We start from the raw sequence: 21,254 nt of genomic DNA, 5'->3' as shown, positions 1-21,254 counted from the left end.
TGAAAGCAGATGCTTATTTTTAATTAGTGGCTGCTGGAAATTTGTCAGTTTATCCAGGACAATGGAGGGCCAGAGTAGAATAGTTTTGCTCCCACCCCGGCCCCTGGAGTTTCCCATGCTTAGTGGTAAGCCTCACCTTGCTTTTTCTTTCTTTCTAGAAGTGCCAACCCATTAAACTTTTTTGTCTGTTACAGATTGATCGTGTTTAGCTCCTGCTATATTAGGCCACCGATGCAGACCTTTGTCTCAAAATGTGCCTGGTTTACGTTGAAATGTACTACATAGGATCTGGCCTGTTCGGAATTGGCCACTGCAGTGTTTGTACATATGATTATTAAGTTATTATAATAAAGAACCCTTAAAAAAATACATTTCCTCCTTACCTCAGATTTTGGTTGCTAGAGATTTGCTAGCTGTTAAGAGCCATTTCTGCCTCGATTGTTTGATGTACTGCAGCTCACACCTGCACCATACATTTGAAGCGGTGTGCTATCACTTTAAATTCTCGTGTCTTCCCCCAAAAGAATCCTGGGAACTGTAGTTTGTTAAGGGTGCTGAGAGTTGTTAGAAGAACCCTGTTCCCCTCACAGAGGTACAATTCCCAGAGTTCCCTGGGGAGAGAGATTGATTGGGAGATTCCACCCACCCAAATATATTTATATAATTGCTGGTGCTACCACCATAGCTGCCAAGTACCCCGTTTTCCCCGGGAAACCCCCGTTTTTACTTACCTTTTCCCGGTGGTCCCCCGAATCACTTTGTCTCCCGTTTTTCTCCGTTATTTTCTCCTGCTGGCGGCCATTTTTTTTCTTTCTGATTTGCCCTTCTATGGGCACCAAAAATGGTCGCCGCCGGCTTCAAAAGTCGCATGTCCGGAAGTGCATAGACGTGACTTCCGGTGTCGGCGGCGGCCATTTTTTGTGCCCATAGTTGGGCGGAGCGACACCGGAAGTTGCGTCGACACACTTCCTGACATGCGTACAAGCGACTTTTGAAGCTGGCGGCTGCCATTTTTGGTGCCCATAGAAGGGCAAAGCGACACCGGAAGTTACGTCGACGCAACTTCCGGTGTCACACGGCTGCCAGTCCTGGATTCTGCAGTCCGGGACTTGGAAGGTAAGGCTACCATTGATTCTGACCATCACAGCCACAATTGAACCAAGAACCTAAATAATCCTAAAATGTGAAACCACCCTCATGTTTTCATTGGGCTACTGTAAATAAATCACCACCACCCTCTGACCAGCAAGATGAATCTCAAAGTAGAGAAAGAATATATTTCCCAAGCTAGAAGACAATTTGTATTTTATTTTCAACACATTCTTTGCATTTTATATACATATACACATATAGCCACGCGCTCGCACAGATGTATTAAAAGCTAAAACCTTACTACATTGCAGAAATTTAAAAATGAATAATATGAAGAGGGGAAATGTACAAGGTAACTTTCTGTTCTCAGAAAACAACAAAACAAAACTGATCTCTTGTTTATTCCTCGGGAGAAATTCAATCAGGCCTACTTTATAAAACATTTCTTATGACAAATATTGGTCATGATTCCGCCCTCCCCCCCCCAAAAAAAACCCTGTTGTAAAAGAATAGTAATAGTAGAAAGTTTTACCATTAAGAACACTGTGGAGCATTTGCAGATTTGAAGACATAACTCACAGGTGTCGGACACAGGCTAAAAACCCTGGCACTGCAAAATCCCAAACCCCGAACAAATTCCCATAATTTTTTTTTAAAATGTGCATTTGCTGGGTGTTATTGTTATCTCAGCCAATGAGAGATGGGGGCTGGGTGGGGAAGAGGGTAGAGGCAGCCAAGAGAGACAGCATTTCATTTCTTATGAAACAGGAGAGGCTTCACCATGCCTGCCAGAATCTTGGGTAGTTGGGCAGCGATGACTTCCGACATCATCTCTGGAAAGTCGATACTCAGCGCCCGAGATTGGAGGAAAGTATTCAAGCAGTAGAGATGGAGTTGTTTCACAAGCTGTATTTTTTTCATTTTTTTTTACAAGAAAATCAATAATTTAAAAAATCAATAAATTATCCAAACAATGCACGTTGTTCTTCACTCTGCCTCCCCTCCCCCACATCCCATAATTGCCCGGTACTTATGAAGCTGTGTGCAATGCAGAAAGTTATATTTTCTCTCTCATCTTCCCTGCTTCTCACAATCTCACCCTCATCCCCACTTTACAATGAGAGACAAAATGACAGGTGAGCATTTCTAGGTGACCACTAAGCTACGGTGGCAATGTAAGAATGAGACCCAGTGATTAAATTGGGAATGGGCCAATCTGTGAGTTTCTGTTTCCCTCAGTTTCTCAACCCGCCCACCCCCATCTTAATTCTCCACATTTCCACCCTACTTTGCAGGGTATTTCTTTTAAATCCTCATTAAATTCACCAGCATTTTAGTGCAAATTGATCTTTAAATATACACAGGTTTGTATGCATTTTTCCTAATGTACACATTTGTGCAAAGCCATTTCCCCTAAAATAATGCATTTTTGTGTTATTTTCATGTATTTGATGTACACTTTTCCCCAATACATGCATTTTTGTGCACATTATTACTGGGCTAGAGACATGCACTGCAAAATTTGAAAAAAAAAGTGTAGATTTCAAAGGATGGCTGTGTTTCATAGCTCCTATTGTTTCAGAAAGTGCAAATTAAGTTGGTTTGCCTTTAAGTGAGAACTCAAGTCTGATTTCTTCTCCATCCCTACCAGCAAGGAGAAAATGATTGCATAATTGCATATATTTGCTATCCTATTGCTATCCTAAGCTCAGCTTCAGATTCCTTTTGGGGGCAGGGGTGAGGACGCATACATGTGTAAATAACAGCATACATCCTAAAGACAAAACAGTCTCAGCTGGCCTTCATTCCAAGGCAAATGAACCCTGGCCAGGCGCTTCGAAGCCTTGGAGTCTTTCACTGCTCAGAGATTGGGGTGGTGTGTAACAGTAAGATAATCTTACGGATTGCTGAAATAAACTTACATCGTGCATGGAGTCCATAAGTTTCGTCAGCTGATAGAAGCGTTGCGAACTAGCCACAACCCCTTTCTGCCGCAACCCAATTGCCTTGACCAGCTCTCTGATGTAGCTCGTTCTCATCTCCTCGAACTGGCTTTGGCTTCTGAGACCTTCCAATGGAACTGAAAGAGGGAGGGAAAGCCAACACACATTGTTTTGTTTTGTCCCCCCGCCCCCCATTGCTCAAATTCTGAAAGGGCACGTTCTCGTCCTCTCTCAGGGGTTGTGCAGATTCACAAAGTTACCTGGGTGTGTTGGACAGAGTTAGAGGCAGATAAAAAAAGGTAAAGGTAAAGGACCTTTGACAGTTAAGCCCAGTCACAGATGACTCTGGGGTTGTGGCGCTCATCTTGCTTTACAGGCTGCAGACAGTTTTTCCGGGTTATGTGGCCAGCATGACTAACCTGCTTTTGGTACAATTGAACACCCAAACCAGAGCAGCACATGGAAACGCCGTTTACCTTCCCGCCGGAGCAGTACTTATTTATCTACTTGCACTTTTTTGCATGCTTTCGAACTGCTAGGTTGACAGGAGCTGGGACCGAGCAACAGGAGCTCACCCCGTCACAGGGATTCAAACCGCCAACCTTCTGATCGGCAAACCCAAGAGGCTCAGTGGTTTAGACCACAGCGCCAGCCACGTCCCTCTGAAGCAGATATCCAAACTTAAAGTTAGTCACCCAGTTAACCATGTTTGATCAGAGTTGGGGTGGTGGATAGCAACTGGAGGCTGGGGAGATTTGCATGATGGGTAAGGCTGATGGAGGGGGGGGAGAGTCCCCTCCTAACACCATCCTCCTATTCACGCTTGTGGGCTCATCCTCATGTGTTTAAGGGCCAATTGACGCAGAAAAGGCTATGCACCAGAATCATGAAACTGCTTCCTTGCCCACTTCTGCGATGTAGTGATGGCTACCAGCTAGGATGGCTTTAAAAGGGGACCAGACATATTCATGAAGGATAAAGCTATCAATGGGCACTAGCCATGATGCCTCTTTTCCTGCCTCCAGCGCCAAAGGCAGTATACCTCAGAATACCACTTGCTAGGAATCACCTTTGAGCTATAGTCCCTAACCATTAAGACCTTGCTGTCCTTGAAAATTCAGCTTTCTGTTTTCACCCAGGGAGTTGGATGGAGCATACATAAAATGTGCCATGAGAAGAAGAAGAAGAAGAAGAAGAAGAAGAAGAAGAAGAAGAAGAAGAAGAAGAAGAAGAAGAAGAAGAAGAAGAAGAAGAAGAAGAAGCTGTGTCTTACTTGTATTGAGAAGGAGCAAGGCTTTCATGCAGAGGTATTCTTCACTGCTTACTTGCAGCTTGACAAACTCCTGGGGGATTTGCCACATGGTCAGGCACAGTGCATAGAACGATGATTCCTTCATCCTCTGTCTTACACCCAGAAAACAAGAAAGAGAGAAACTTAAATAAATGAATGCTAAGTCCATGATTATTCCGTGTACAAACCTTGGAAGAGTGTGCTGGGTATCTGATCATGACTTTGATGAGCTTGGAAGCCACAAAGGCTTCGCTTTTAAAAAATAAATTCATTTTGCCAATTGCAGCAGTATAAAACAGCAGTGACAAATATCTCATGTGCCGATGTTACAGCATATGACTGGAAATAAGTGATAAGCATTAAAATCGGATGATCAATAAGTAAAACAACTAACTGATATAGCCCCTCCAAAACCCAGTATGGGTATGTGAAGGCTGTGAACTCTCAAGTTAAGTGTTTGTGACAATTACCATTCAAATCTCAATTCTGCCATGAATTGACTCAGTCACTTTATACACTCCTTTGGTCTCAGTCACCCATGTGTAATTCTTGGCAATTCCCTCCTCCAATCAAAAATGGATTGGAAGAAGGCCAATGAATCATAGAATCATAGAGTTGGAAGAGACCACAAGGGCCATCCAGTCCAACCCCCTGCCAAGCAGGAAACACCATCAAAGCATTTCTGACAGATGGCTGTCAAGCCTCCACTTAAAGACCTCCAAAGAAGGAGACTCCACCACACTCCTTGGCAGCAAATTCCACTGCCAAACAGCTCTTACTGTCAGGAAGTTATTCCTAATGTTTAGGTGGAATCTTCTTTCTTGTAGCTTGAATCCATTGCTCCGTGTCCGCTTCTCTGGAGCAGCAGAAAACAACCTTTCTCCCTCTTCTATATGACATCCTTTTATATATTTGAACATGGCTATCATATCACCACATCAGGTTCACAGTCTAAAGGAACTATCAAATTAGTCTTATCTTTAAAGGTCCATGTGGCCTTTGGGTTTCAAAGCACCCATCATCATCATCACCATCGCCAGCTGTGACCCCTCCTGGACAGAGAGAGTCTTGCATGCACTGCCAACATCTTGCATTGGCTGCTGCCATGCACTATATGTGGGGCTGCCTTTGAAGACTGTTCAGAAACAGCGGTTAGTGCAAAACCCAACAATAGCACCTGCTTTATCTGGGTCTGGTCCTATGGAAGGTATCATGCAAGTCTGAGAACACCTGAAGTAGCTTCTGGTCCAAGCACAACTCAAAATGCTGGTTTGAAGTTATACACCCTTAAACTGTTTGGGAGCATGAAGCTATTTATTAGCACCAGCTGCTCCAGGTTCACCCTCCAATGGAAGAAATGTGGGTGGTGATTAGAGATGGGACCTTTTCACTCATGGTACCACATTTATGGAACTCACCGCATCAAAAATATTCACCCGGTCCTTCTTTTCTTTTCTTTTTCATAGAATCATAGAGTTGGAAGAGACCACAAGGGCCATCCAGTCCAACCCCCTGCCAAGCAGGAAACACCATCAAAGCATTCCTGACAGATGGCTGTCAAGCCTCTGCTTAAAGACCTCCAAAGAAGGAGACTCCACCACACTCCTTGGTAGCAAATTCCACTGCCGAACAGCTCTTACTGTCAGGAAGTTCTTCCTAATGTTTAGGTGGAATCTTCTTTCTTGTAGTTTGAATCCGTTGCTCCGTGTCCGCTTCTCTGGAGCAGCAGAAAACAACCTTTCTCCCTCCTCTATATGACATCCTTTTATATATTTGAACATGGCTATCATATCACCCCTTAACCTTCTCTTCTCCAGGCTAAACATACCCAGCTCCCTAAGCCGTTCCTCATAAGGCATCGTTTCCAGGCCTTTGACCATTTTGGTTGCCCTCCTCTGGACACGTTCCAGCTTGTCAGTATCCTTCTTGAACTGTGGTGCCCAGAACTGGACACAGTACTCCAGGTGAGGTCTGACCAGAGTAGAATACAGTGGTACTATTACTTCCCTTGATCTAGATGCTATACTCCTATTGATGCAGCCCAGAATTGCATTGGCTTTTTTAGCTGCTGCATCACACTGCTGACTCATGTCAAGTTTGTGGTCTACCAAGACTCCTAGATCCTTTTCACATGTACTGCTCTCAAGCCAGGCGTCTCCCATCCTGTATTTGTGCCTTTCATTTTTTTTGCCCAAGTGTAGTACTTTACATTTTTCCTTGTTAAAATTCATCTTGTTTGCTTTGGCCCAGTTGTCTAATCTGTTAAGGTCATTCTGAAGTGTGATCCTGTCCTCTGGGGTGTTAGCCACCCCTCCCAATTTGGTGTCATCTGCAAACTTGCTCAGGATGCCCTCAAGCCCATCATCCAAGTCATTGATAAAGATGTTGAATAAGACTGGGCCCAAGACAGAACCCTGTGGCACCCCACTAGTCACTACTCTCCAGGATGAGGAGGAGCCATTGATGAGCACCCTTTGGCTTCGGTCAGTCAGCCAGTTAGAAATCCACTGAATGGTAGCATTGTCTAGCCCGCATTTTACCAGCTTCTTTACAAGAATATCATGGGGCACCTTGTCAAAGGCCTTGCTGAAATCAAGATAGGCTACATCCACAGCGTTCCCTTCATCTACCAGGCTTGTAATTCTGTCAAAAAAGGAGATCAGATTAGTCTGACATGACTTATTTTTCAGAAACCCATGCTGACTTTTAGTGATCACAGAGTTTCTTTCTAGGTGCTCACAGACTGTTTGCTTAATGATCTGCTCTAGAATCTTTCCTGGTATTGATGTCAGGCTGACTGGGCGGTAATTGTTTGGGTCCTCTCTTTCCCCCTTTTTGAAAATAGGGACAACATTTGCCCTCCTCCAGTCTGCTGGAACTTCGCCTGTTCTCCAGGAATTTTCGAAGATTATTGCCAGTGGTTCTGAAATCACCTCTGCCAGTTCTTTTAATACTCTTGGATGTAGTTCATCTGGCCCTGGAGACTTGAATACATCTAAACTAGCCAAGTAATCTTGTACTACCTCCTTACTTATTCTGGGCTGTGTTTCCCCTGCTGAATCATCTGCTCCATATTCTTCAGGTCAGGCGTTGTTTTCTTTTTTGGAGAAGACTGAGGCAAAGAAGGCATTGAGGAGTTCTGCCCTTTCTCTGTCCCCTGTTTGCATTTCACCATCTTCTCCTCTAAGTGACCCCACTGTTTCCTTGTTCTTCCTTTTGCTACGGACATACCCATAAAAGCCCTTTTTGTTGCTTTTAACCTCTCTGGCGAGCCTGAGTTCATTCTGTGCTTTAGCTTTTCTGACTTTGTCTCTACACGTGCTGGCTATATGTTTGAATTCCTCTCTGGAGATTTCCCCCCTTTTCCATTTTTTATACATATCCCTTTTAAATCTTAACTCAGTCAAAAGTTCTTTAGATAGCCACCCTGGCTTCTTTAGGCACCTTCCATGTTTCCGTCTCATTGGTATTGCCTGAAGTTGTGCTTTTAATATCTCCCTTTTAACAAACTCCCAACCATCATGAACTCCCTTCCCTTTTAGTATTACTGTCCATGGGATTTCACCCAGCATTTCCCTAAGTTTTCTGAAGTCGGCTTTCTTAAAGTCTAGAATTTGAGTCTTAGTATGCTTGGTTGCTCCTTTTCGCTGGATAATAAACTCCAGAAGAGCACGGTCACTCCCACCTAATGATCCTGCCACTTCTACCCCACTAACCAAGTCATCACTATTGGTTAGGACCAGATCTAAAATGGCTGATCCTCTTGTTGCTTCTCCCACTTTCTGGACAATGAAGTTGTCTGCAAGGCCAGTGAGGAATCTGTTCGACCTTATGCTCTTGGCTGAGTTTGACATCCAACAAATATCAGGATAGTTGAAATCCCCCATTACTACTATCAAAATTCAGCTTTATGGGTCACTTCTTGTGCAGGCTTGGCAAAAGATAACCTTTTGAATGCTTGGCCATCTGTTCCAGGAAGGCATCATCTGTGTCCTCAGTTTGGCTTGGGGATCTATAGTAAACTCCCACAATGAGATCATTGTTATTTTTCTCTCCCTTAATTTTGACCCAGATACTCTCAATTTGGCTTTGAAGTTTTAAATCCTGGATCTCTTCACAGGTATACACATCCCTGACATATAAAGCTACTCCTCCTCCTTTCCTGTTTGGTCTATTTCTCTTAAATAGATTGTATCCCTCTATTACTACATTCCAGTCATGAGACTCATCCCACCAGGTTTCAGTGATGCCTATTATGTCGTATTTAGTTTGCTGTACCAAGAGCTCAAGTTCATCTTGTTTATTTCCCATGCTCTGTGCATTAGTATACAGACATTGAAGACCGTTGATCATTCCCCCATGTCTCTTATTTAAGGATATTTTCCTCCCACCACTAGGTCTGCATGCTGCTTGCTCCATTTGGTCCTTGACATTTGGATGATCATCTTCAGCATTTGATAGACTCCTACCTTCAGGACCACTGTCTCCCTCCCCCACATAAGTCAGTTTAAAGCCCTCCTGATGAGGTTTTTGAGTTTCATGGCAAAAACATTCCTCCCAACTTTTGTGAGGTGCAGCCCATCACTTGCCAGAAGTCCATCTTCCAGAAACTGCAGACCGTGATCTAGGACTCCAAACCGTTCCTGTTTGCACCATTTGCGAAGCCAGTTGTTCACTTCCCCTATTTTCCCCTCTCTCCCTGGGCCATGTCGTTCAACTGGGAGGACAGAAGATGTTAGGGAATTTTATAGGGGGGGGGCACCCAAACGAGGCTTCATTTGGGAATCAAGATTGGCACTAATGCCCTCAAGGGGACCCCATTTGATCCTACAACACCACTCTAGTATCGCACCAACACGAACCCCCTCAAGATCAAGCCCTGAGTAATAAAGGCTCCCTTTCCTACCCTTTCTCTGTTGCCTGAGACTCTATGTAACCATATTTCTTTATGAATGAATACCGTGTATCTTTATTTCTAAATGAAACCCCCTTTTTCTACTCTGGCCAAAGGCTCTCAGGGATGCAGGGAACAGCCATAATCCCTTAAGCGAGAGGTCAGGTAGCCAGGGTGGTGGTGCTCTGCATATCCATAATCCATTCAAGTACCATCTCCTGCCATTCCCAACCCTCCGAAGCCAGAGGCAATACTCACACCTGGACTCATTGTTTTTCCCCACCAGGTACTCAAGGATCCCCTCCCAGATACTTACTGGTACTTGCTTAACAATGTCCTGGGACCTGCATTGTTACCTTATGCTAATCCTGCTTACCTCCTGTTTACCTGTATGCTAATGCCCCTTGCACCTTCTCCTTTTCTGACGTTTTACCCTGTCACAAGTGATGTATGTATGATGCTTTCGATGTGCATTATGGGATGGTGGTGGGAAGTTTTAAAAGTTCTTGCAGCCCTGTTCACGGTGTTCAGTCTGGCATTGAACCTGCTGCGCAATAATAATAAACCTTGCTGTTTGCTCCGGATCATGGCTGGACTCCTTCCTTTTATACTCCGCAACGACCACAGGCCCTTGCCTGATGAGCTGGGTGGCTGAGCATTCTCGCACCCAGAATTTTGCCCTAACATAAGAGATGACAATTTGTGCATTTAATTGCTTCAACTTCCTGCCCAGAGCCTCATAATCATTTTTGATCTTCTGTAAGCTATGGCTTGCAGTGTCATTGGTTCCCACATGCACCAAAAGGAAGGGGTATTTGTCGGTGGGTTTTATGATTCCTTGCAGCCGTTCTGTTACATCTTTGATCTTGGCCCCGGGTAGACAGCACACCTCTCGAGACATCTTGTCAGGCCCACAGATCACTGCTTCTGTACCCCTCAGCAGGGAATCCCTCAGCAGGGAATCCCCTATCACCACTACACGCCTCTTCATAGGCTTGGTCGGGATTTCTTTTCTTTTTTACATTCAATCTTTGTTATTTAATTTTCTTTCTTTAGACAGTTACATATTCCAATCCATACTTTAATATATATTAAATATAAAACAAATCCAAACAAAACCCACATTTCTTCACCTATGACTTCCCACCACCTCATTGCAGCTTCTTCTATCCTATTTTCTTTTCAGTTGTGTTGATTACCTTGATTATCTCATTTACACGCAAGAAATAACTTACCTATGTGAATTTTTACTTTGTGAAATTTATTCAGTGCATATCAAGGGGTTGATTTGGGAACAATGTTTTGCCAGATATTCTTTCCCACTCATTTTTTAAAAGTTTTTGGTTTGATTGTTGTCTAATTATCGCTGTCATTTTAGCCAGTTCCAGATACTCACACAGCTTATTTTGCCAGTCTGCTTTTGTTGGTACCATATTACCTTTCCAATTCCTGGCAATTAACATTCTGGCAATCCGGTCCTTATTTTCTTTTGGCACAGGTGGAAACAATTTTATTCACCCAGGCTTCTAAAATACTTCATCTATTTTAACCTCCTGCTATATTTGTACTTGCTACGGTTTACCTACCGCTGCAGGTAGTTGGAATTGGCATTGCTTAATAATGCACATGAATAAGAGAGCAAGAGCACATGAATAAGGGAAGAGAAGCTGGAATCCTTTACTTACTCATTCAGTATTAAGTCAGGTGCAAAATACAGCATCTGCCCACAGACATGCTTATAAGACCTCCATCCCATGGCAAACACCATTAGGCTCATCCAGGAGTACTGGATAAGGGTTATCTGATCGTCGATGTGGAGGCTCCGGAATCCTGGAAAAGTGGAGAGGAGGAGGCAGGAAGAGGTTAAGAATGTGAAAAGGTACCTTTTACCATATGTGGTGGTAAGAAAGTAAAATGCTTCTGGGAAATGATATATAATGAGATGAAGAAAATGTTGAAATAGAAATTTGTGAAAAAACCAGAAGCATTTTTTACTTGGTATTGTAGGTACAGAAATTAATAGACAGGATAAAAACTTGTTTTTATATGCAACTACAGCAGCGAGAGTACTATTAGCCCAATGATGGAAACAGGAAGAATTACCAACGAAGGAGGAGTGGCAAATAAAACTGATGGAGTATGCAGAACTGGCAAAGTTGACTGAGAGAATTCGGAACCAGAAAGACCAGGACTTCCTTAAGGATTGGAAGAAATATATGACTTATTTGAAAGACAATTGCATTAATGTAACATCGCTTGTAGGTTTATAAGACGTTTTGTAAGGAGGACTATATAAATTATTGTAAAATGATTTAGGAAGGAAATAATTAGGAGACAAAGTTTAAAAGCATTAATTATACTGTATTTTCCTGCCTATAAGACTACTTTTTAACCCAGGGAAATTTTGTCAAAAGTCGGGGGTCGTCCTGTATGCCGGGTCGTATTTTTTATACGGCGAGTATATCCCAAACTCTATATTTTAACTGGAAAAGTTGGGGGTCGTCTTATACGCCCAGTCATCTTATACGCCGGAAAATACGGCAATAATAAAATGCAAGATCAGATAACAAATTTGAAAATCACTAGACAGGATTGGCTATAATAGCCAAAATGAGGGTGATGTGATGTGAAGTTTTGTTTGGAAAATATATGCAAAAACTAATAAAAATTATTTAAAAGAGAGAGAGAATTTGCAGCCCTTCCCATTTCAAACGCCACGTACGGTGGATGGCGTCTGGCACAGAGGGTCTCAAATTGCCTATGCAATCATCCTACTATGGACAAACTGGGTTTGCATTAATATGCTCAGTAAATGAGAGAAGCACATGTCTCCTCTCCCCGCAGCCACCTTGTTGAAACAACGATTAAAGCATTGCTGAGAAAGGCACAGGCGTCTCCTGTTGGAAGCATTGAGGGTGAGAAGAATGCAAGAAGAATCAGGCCATCTGGTGCAGCATCCTGCTCTCTCAGTGGCCAAACAGATGCCCTTATGAGATGCCCACAAGCAGGACCCAGGTGCAATGGCACCGCCCCCATTTGCCGTTTCCAGCAACTAGTATTCAGCAGTATGCCATCTCTGGTGGTAGAAGAGGAGGAACTGCATAGCCATTGTATAGACTCTTTCGATAGCAACCAACAGGTTGGACAGCGAAGGAAAACATGGCTTGTCTCTCTCTGTCTTTCTTCCTCGGAGAGAGAACCAAAAAAACCAAAAGCTACACAGAACGGAACAGTCTATCTCAATTTCCGCTCACAAGACTCCCAACAATCAGTGCTGGAATGTAAACATTTGACATGTTCACACATCTGCAGCACAAGAGGAATGGAATTCTCAACAGTAGATAGGTTGGAAATTTATTGCATGGGAAAATATGGAAATATTCCCTCATTTTTGCTTTTTTTCAAAAACCAAGTAGCATATCCATTCACCAGACGTTATCCTGTTCAACATGAGCGAAAATAAAATGGATTCTTAAAAACCCACTCGTTGGTTAGAAGGAAATGTGGTCACAAGGGATTAGATCTAGATTTAAGCCTTGCCCATGACTCTAAGGGATTAAATGAATGTTTGACCTGTCTTTCCTCATATGAACTTGCCTGAACCCTCAGAAGTGCCGCCTCCATGAGAACAAAAGGAGAGCTGTGCTGGATCAGGCCACAGGCAAATCGGATCCAGCATCCTGTTCTCACAGGGCCCAATCAGATGCTTGGAATTCCTTTTCACTTCACAACAGCAAGGGGAACCAGAAGACAGTACGAACAGAAGGCAGATCCACATCACCCTGGAAACTGCAGTTTGTTAAGGGTGCTGGGACTTGTAGCTTTCTGAGTGTGAAACTACACTTCCCAGGATTCTTTGGGGGAAGCCATGTGGCTTAAATATACTTTGGATGTGCTTTAAATATATGGTGAAACATTCCATCGGTGTCCTATTAAAGCATCTGAACCATTTATTTATAGAAGTATTACTTAACCACCATATCATGAAAAATATCAGGGCGGTGTACAGTGTCAAATCCTTAAACCCTTCAAAATTAAAAATACAGATAACCATTAAGATGGCTGGTTAATCAAAATAAAAATTAAACAACCGCACAGGCCTGTTGGCATAATAATGTATTCAAGATACACTTAAATATCAAAGCAGCAGGGGAATTATTGTGGATAGGGCACTTAATATCTATCTTATGCAACTGATTTTTGTTTTTATTATTATGTTATTATTCTTTATTATTATTATGTTGTTGTTTGTTTGTTGTTATTTTATGTTTTACAATGCCTGCATTGTCTTCTACCAAGCCAATTGGTTCATTTAGCACAGTATTGTTAACAAACAACCCATACCATCACAAATTTCGTCCTAATGTTTAGTTGGAATCCCTTTCCGGTAATTTGAAAAGGTTGGCCTGAATCCTGCCCTCTGAAGCAGCAGAGAACAAATTTGCTCCATCAAATATTTGAAGGTAACTATTGATCATTGTGGTGTTTGCACGTTCCTTTGGAAGTGTCTGTACAGGGGGAGAGAAAGGGTTAACAGGTAGACCAATAGAAAAACCCAGAAGCAGAGCTGACCTGCTTTTAAAAGGCTTATTAGCCAGAAGTTTAGACAGAGGGGAAGATAGTTGGAAATAGAGAGACAGTTAGTTCGGTTAGTTTCTTGTGGGTGGGAGGCATAGGAGTAAGAGTGGGTTAGAGACGGAGAGGAGACAGAGAGCGTGAATCGGATTACAGTGTTTCAAAGTATTTAAAACTTGTTTGCATTCACAATAAACTGGAATCTTTGTTAATACACAACCAGACTGAGTCTGAATATATTACCGGGGAAACCTGGTTGGTGGCAGTGGAAGAGAATTGACGTGGTGGCACAGGGTCAATAGTCTGTGGAACTACCGGGGGCTCTGTGTGAATGCCACAACCATCCTTTTCCCAGGCTGAACATACCCGATTCTTTCAGTCCTTCATCATAGGACTTGGTCTCTAAGTCCCTCCCCATCTTTCTCACCTACTTCTGGACCACATTCTAGTTAGTCGATTTCCTTCTTAAACTGTGACTCTCAAAACTGGGCGCAGTTCTCCAGATGAGGTCTGACCAAAGCAGAACAGAGCGGTACCGTTACCAAAAACTGTTACCTGGTAATGACTTGGACCACTTGACTACACAAAGGAGCTGCCTCTCACATAGTTGATTGAGGCTGGTCAACAAAGTGCTTGGGGTTTCTGGTTGTGTGTTGTCATATCCTGCATAGACCACTTCCGGTTCGATGCTTTCCAAGACATTGATCAACGGAGGAATTAGCTGGATTTCTTGTGTTGGAGAAAAAGAGAGCCTTTGTGCCAGGGCCTGGCTGTCCTTAGGAAGGGCTACCGATGGCTGGAGTGCAACATCTAATGTTCTCAGCACTTTGAGCTTATTGAACTTCTTAAACTTTCGACCTGCAATCCAAAAAAAAAAAAAATGTATCTAAGGGGCAGCAAACAGAGAAACGCAAATCAGATAGAACATAATATAAGCATGCATACTTAATTCAAAAAGCAGCTTTTTGAACAATCGCAATGTTATATGTCTAGTAGCGCAGCTAACATTGGGAACTGGTGAGATCAGAGTACAAACCAACTCTGTTTTAAAGTGCTTAGCTAATGATGAATTGAGCCTGGGCTCCTCGATGGCATGGTGGGTAGCTGCCATTCACCTGACCTCTAGTTGGCCGCATTGCTGCTACTTATAAGGAAATAGGGGCAGTATACCTAAGGGAGCGTCTCCACCCCCATCGTTCTGCCCGGACACTGAGGTCCAGCTCCGAGGGCCTTCTGGCGGTTCCCTCATTGCGAGAAGCCAAGTTGCAGGGAATCAGGCAGAGGGCCTTCTCGGTGGTGGCACCTGCCCTGTGGAACGCCCTCCCATCAGATGTCAAAAAGGAAAACAGCTACCAGATCTTTAGAAGACATCTGAAGGCAGTCCTGGTTAGGCAGGCTTTTAATGTTTAAGAAATTAGTGTATTTTAATGTTTCTGTTGGAAGCTGCCCAGAGTGGCTGGGGAAACCCAACCAGATGGGCGGGGTATAAATAATAAATTATTATTATTATTATTATTATTATTATTATTATTATTATTTATTGTGCTGCAAGGGCACTTGGGGAGCCAGACTGGTGCTCCTGCCAGTGGGTTGGTACCATGCTGAGCTTGCCACCACCTCACCCTCCTGGTAAAGAGCAGCAATGCAACTGACCAGAGGTAAGGTAAATGGAGAGACTTCACCATCTGCTACTGATGAGGCTCAACTCACAGTTACCATATTTTCCCCTCTATAGGATGAGGTTTTTTTACTCAAAACTCATGTCAAAAAACAGAGGTTGTCCAATACACGGATAGTGGCATGGGGGGGGGGGGAGAAGCGGGGTGCCGCCAGCCATCCAGTTGATGGGAGGGCGGCTTCCCCCAATGCTGCAGCAAGGGGGGAGCGATCTGGGGGTGTTTCCTGCCCGCAGCTGCGTGGGGGGGGGAGAGAAGTTGCGTGCCGCCAGCCAGCTCGTTGGCAGGTGTGGAACTTCCTCCGATGCCGCTGCGCACGGCAGGCACTCCCTGGATCCTCTCCCCCCCCCCCCACGGCAGCATTGGGGCAGGTTGTGCTCCTGCCCACCGGGCCATCTCCCCTCATTTTCTTAAAATTGAGTCCCCCAAAATAGGGGGGTCTTATACATGCGGGTGTCCTATTGATGGAAAAATATGGTAGTTTGGCCACCAAAGCAACCCCCTTCATTCTCTGCTGTTGCCAGGAGTCTGAGAAATATAGCAAGGACCCCCAAAGCCTTGGAAACTTGCAATTCTCTGCAATCGTGGTACTGAATCATGGCTGCAGGAGCCCTTCTATCACTGCCAGCTATGTTTTGCAGAAAAAGAAGAGGGCAGCAGGGGCATTACGAGAGAATCATAGAAACACATAATTGTAGAGTTGGAAGGTACCCCAAGGGTCATCCAATCCAACCCCCTGCAATGCAGGAATATCAACTAAAGCACCCATGACAGATGGCCATCCAACCACTGCTTTAAAACCTCTGCTTTAAAGGAACGAGAGTCCACAACCTCCTGAGGGAGTCTATTCCACTGTCAAACAGATGTCAGATCATTCTTCCTGATGTTGAGTTGCAATATCATTTCTTGTAACTTGAAGCTATTGGTTCAAGTCCTACCCCCCCCCCCCAGAGCAGGAGTAAACAAGCTTGTTCCTTCCTCCATGTAAAGATGGCTGTCATATCTCAGTCTCTTCTTTTCCAGGCTAAACATACCCACCTCATAAGGCTTGGTTTCCAGACCGCTGAGGTTGCCCTCCTCTGCACCCATTCCAGCTTATCAACATCCTCCTTACATTGTGGTGCCCAGTAAAATAGCACAGAAAGGCAAGGTTTCCGCGGCTTGTAGTGCTCCATCGGGCAGGTACAGTGGTACCTCGACTTACGAATTACTCGACTTATGAATGTTTCAAGTTATGAACAGAGTTCCATCCACCATTTTGGATTCGGTTTAGACTTACGAATTTTTCGACTTACGAATTTTTCGACAGGATTTTTTCGACTTACAGTTTTTTTAAAAAAAATTCCCCATTGGCTTCGACTTACGAATTCTTCGACTTATGAAGGTCCGTTCGGAACGGATTAAATTCGTACCACTGTATTTTAAAAAGGGATCTCCAGGCTTATTGTCTGCTGGATGCCATCACTCATTGCACCAAGACTTGGAGCTGAGCATAAGTCCAAGCATACACCAAGCTACTTTGGGCCTGCTATATAAATGAGTCTGAATCACCGCATTTTAAGTGAACGTGTTCCAAGTCAACCTGGAAATGGTTGTCTGTTATTCAACATAAACATTTTGGGTCTATTGTTGCCTATGGAACCAACTAGGTTCGGGATCAGAGACACTCTAGCTATGTAATATCTTGAGCCACATCCTGGATCATCTTCTGCTAATTTAGGTTTATAGTCTGCTGTGCCCCATAGACTCAAGGCAGCTTATAGAAATAAATGGGCAATTCTCACCCTTGCCCTGGTCTAGAACAGGGGTGGGGGCTGAATGAGATCCACTAGGCCTCCCCACTTGGTCTGTGAGGCCGTTTCAGACTAGCCACGGCCACCTGCCCTACAATCAAAGGTGGGGCTTTGATAAAATGGACTTTGCAGGCATTGCCGATGGGTTGCCTGCAAACAAACTGATTGCTTGGGAAGCCCCATGCAAAGGGTGTTGCCACTGCTGACTGTTGCTACAAGGCTCTGTTTCAAAGTGCATGGGCAAAAATGGGTCACCAGGTGTCACTGTAATGTCAAGTGATCGACAGGTGTGCAACCTGCCAGCTGTATGCAGTGCACCAACCCTGGCCTAGAAAGTTGTGCCTGCTTATTTCATCACTTTGCTCCTGCAATTTTCCACATTAAGGGGGCTGACAACAGGGTTTCCCCACTCCCCCGGCATCAAACAACATGGAAATGAGTGCTAAGCAAGCTCTATATTCCATTACTTTTCCAGAAGTGGCTTTTTTACATCATGTGAAAGTTCAAATAGAATGCAGAAATTAACAGTTTGAGGAAATGTTGGGGAAAGGGGATCAAATGCTGTATGGATGCAGCCCTAAAAGAAGAGAAAGGGATGCTTCACAGAATGGAGGAGGGTGCAACATAACAGGCTAGAAAGCAATTGGGCAAGGAAATATTATGAGCACTAATTGCAATAAATGGGTGCACAATAGGTATCCAATCTTTCCTTTGAACCTAATGAGTGCTAGTTAGATCCAATGGATGTGAAATAGCTAGTATCTGCACAGTATCTGATTTCTATGCCTTTTAGTTGGCGAAGAAGAAGAAGAAGAAGAAGAAGAAGAAGAAGAGGAGGAGGAGGAGGAGGAGGAGGAGGATGAGGAGGAGGCGAGGAAGAAGAAGAAGAAGAAGAAGAAGAAGAAGAAGAAGAAGAAGAAGAAGAAGAAGAAGAAGAAGAAGAAGAAGAAGAAGAGGAGGAGGAGGAGGAGGAGGAGGAGGAGGAGGAGGAGGAGGAGGAGGAGGAGGAGGAGGAGGAGGAGAAGGAGAAGGAGAAGGAGAAGGAGAAGGAGAAGGAGAAGAAGAAGAAGAAGAAGAAGAAGAAGAAGAAGAAGAAGAAGAAGAAGGAGGAGGAGGAGGAGGAGGAGGAGGAGGAGGAGGAGGAGGAGGAGGAGGAGAAGGAGAAGGAGAAGGAGAAGGAGAAGGAGAAGGAGAAGGAGAAGAAGAAGAAGAAGAAGACTGTGCTGTCCATCAGACTGGGTTGCCCCAGCCACTCTGGGTGGCTTCCAACAAATTAAAACATTAAACATCGTGGGGAATGAAGTCAGATTTCTGTGACTTTTAGGCTGCAATCTACACAATGCTTTTGTGGGACCAAGCCCCACTGAATACAGTGGCATTTACGTCTGAGTAAACCTGCAGAGGTTTACATTGTGAGGAAGGAACACAGCACAGGGATGTTAGGGTTCAAATTTCATGCGAAGTCAGCATGAGCATGCAATTAAAAAGGGGAAATCTGCTTCTTCCCTTTTGCAGGTGCATGTCGGAAACATGTAGCAGCTTTTGAGGCAATGTGGAAATATCCGGAGAAAAACATAAAAGGTCTCCCAGATCCATATTCTGCATTAGACAACATTTGGTGTTTGTCTTCTCTGGACCTTAGGAGTAACACTGGAGGAAAAGGCAAGAATGATCAATAGTCTGTTTGGTCTCCTGCAGAACTATTCATACTTAATTCTCGATTTAGATTTATTCCACTTTTCCCAAGGGTTTGGAAAAGAAGGTACCAAGCTGTGCTAGACAATTCACTGCAAACAGACAAGCTTCTATGAAGAATGTTTCACCAAATAAGTAGATGAAAAATGTTGACGATTTATTATTTCCCGACAGACTACCATAATTCTGCCTCCAAGGTCACTCTGCCCTGGTAGTTCTCTATGTACTCCAGAAGAAGTGGGCCCAGGCTAGAGAACAAAGCAGGTGTGATAGATCAAGATTTCTAAGACAAATTTGAAGTAACATCTTGTGAAAAATCTTACTTGCAAAAGGATTTCATTCCCCCCCCCTCTTGGGATGTGACACAGATAGGATAGCTGTTAAGTTTATTGAAAAGGGACACGAAGGGGCTCATCGTACTAGTTTCTCCAGTGATTAGTAGCAGGTGGAATAACTATTTAGCCTCCACTACTAGGGATGGGCAAATCTGTCAGTTCCTGCTTCTCTCAGCTTCTCATTTCTCCACCCTTCAGTTTTCCACATCTTAAAATCGGTTTGCCCATTTGCCTGCAACAGTTCCTCATGAAAATTCACCAGCACTTCTGCACGAACTTCTCCAAGTGTTTGTATGCCTAAAATGCATTGTTTTTCAAAGCCATGTTCCTTAATAAAATGTATTTGTGTATGTTATTTTATGCGCCCACTGCTTGCCTGAAGAAATGCATTAAGAGAAGTGTGGTTTTCAAAGGACAGCTGCATTTCGTAAAGTGCAAATTGGGGAGGTTCGCCAACTGCATTGCCTTTCTCTCCCTTCTTGGTGCACTGCTAGCCACAAGGAACCTTAATGCCATCCTCGCTCTCTTCCACACCCAACCCAGCCCGGAAAAGAAGCATTTTACAGGAGGAAAGGTGAGGCGTAATCCCCATGAAAATTCGTCAGCATTTCTGTGCCAATTTCTCCTAATGTACACATTACTGTATGCAATTTCCCCTTGTGTTCATGTTTTTTTTTTGTAAAGCTATTTCCCCTAATATAATGCATTTGTGTTTTTGTAGTTTTAAAAAACTAATATATGCAGTCATATGCATCGTTTACCCTTAGTAAATGCATTTTATACATTTTACACATTGGCTGCAGGACTGCACTGAAAAAATTGGATAAATGTGAATTTCGAAGGATGGGTGCCCTTTGGCTTACATATTCTATTGGAAACTGTAAATTAAGTAGGTATGCCTTTAAATGTGAACTGAATCGAACTTCTTCCCCATATGCATTGCCACACTCCATAAAAAAATAAAAAAACTGGATTGGGCAAAACAGTTTGCTAACCCTTGACCCTGCATAAGGCTTCACAGAATGAGCATAATAAATATAACAAAGTAAACTAAAAATAATGTGCAATGGTGATCTGATCAGCTTTACAAAGGATCTTTTTTTAAAAAAAATGGTCTCAATTATGCCTCTGGTCACTAATGAAATTATGATGATCTCATGGGCAAAGCCATTGTCTCTGAGCAGTAGCGGAACAATAGAGTGTTCAATCCTGCGCAGGGAAACTGTCGGAAAAATGATAACAGACCCAACATGGGTGCCAATTGAGAAGGAGTGAAGGAATGTGACATTTAGAAGTAGTAACAAGGAAAGAATGCTTAATTGCGGTGCTATAAATGCAAATTTATAGGGACCCAGGTGGCGCTGTGGTTAAACCACTGAGCCTAGGGCTTGCTGATCAGAAGGTCGGCGGTTCGAATCCCTGTGACGGGGTGAGCTCCCGTTGCTTGGTCCCAGCTCCTGCCAACCTAGCAGTTCGAAAGCACGTCAAAGTGCAAGTAGATAAATAGGAACCGCTACAGCGGGAAGGTAAACGGCGTTTCCATGTGCTGCTCTGGTTTGCCAGAAGCGGCTTTGTCATCCTGGCCACATGACCTGGAAGCTGTACGCCGGCTCCCTCGGCCAATAATGCGAGATGAGCGCGCAACCCCAGAGTCGGTCACGACTGGACCTAATGGTCAGGGGTCCCTTTACCTTTTTAAATGCAAATTGGAATGCAAACACCCGATTAAACAAAGCAATTCTAGCAAATACTTATCGCTATTATTTGGCGGGTCATTGCTGCTGTTGTCTTTTTTTTTAAAAAAAAAAAAGCTGCTGGCTGTTCAGAGCTCTTTCCTGAGCTGTTTGAAAGAAGGCTGGGCATTTCTGCTGAATTTTAGGCACAGCGGAGAGGGTCCCTAAAACTTGGGCGTGACCAGTGAAAACTTTGCAGGCACCAGGACCATGCCGACACACACACA

The 21,254-nt window shown here is 43.8% G+C and overlaps 1 protein-coding gene across 1 annotated transcript in view; it reads right to left on the bottom strand.

Moving 5' to 3' along the window:
• Positions 1-1,288: 1,288 nt before the first annotated feature.
• Positions 1,289-21,254, bottom strand: part of PGR (progesterone receptor) — a 58,289-nt gene continuing 38,323 nt past the window's right edge. The window contains exons 4-8 of the mRNA XM_035115742.2: positions 14,351-14,653; positions 10,906-11,050; positions 4,309-4,439; positions 3,015-3,172; positions 1,289-1,998 (exon numbers count right to left, since the gene is read on the bottom strand). Of these exons, the coding sequence (XP_034971633.2) occupies positions 1,843-1,998; positions 3,015-3,172; positions 4,309-4,439; positions 10,906-11,050; positions 14,351-14,653 (893 nt within the window). The 3' untranslated portion in view covers positions 1,289-1,842. The remainder of the gene's footprint in view (positions 1,999-3,014; positions 3,173-4,308; positions 4,440-10,905; positions 11,051-14,350; positions 14,654-21,254) is intronic.

The sequence above is a fragment of the Zootoca vivipara genome, chromosome 4 (genome assembly GCF_963506605.1).
Source record: "Zootoca vivipara chromosome 4, rZooViv1.1, whole genome shotgun sequence".
Taxonomy (NCBI): domain Eukaryota; kingdom Metazoa; phylum Chordata; class Lepidosauria; order Squamata; family Lacertidae; genus Zootoca; species Zootoca vivipara.
The sequence above is the reverse complement of the archived record's forward strand: the minus strand, read 5'-3'. Positions and strand labels throughout refer to the sequence as shown.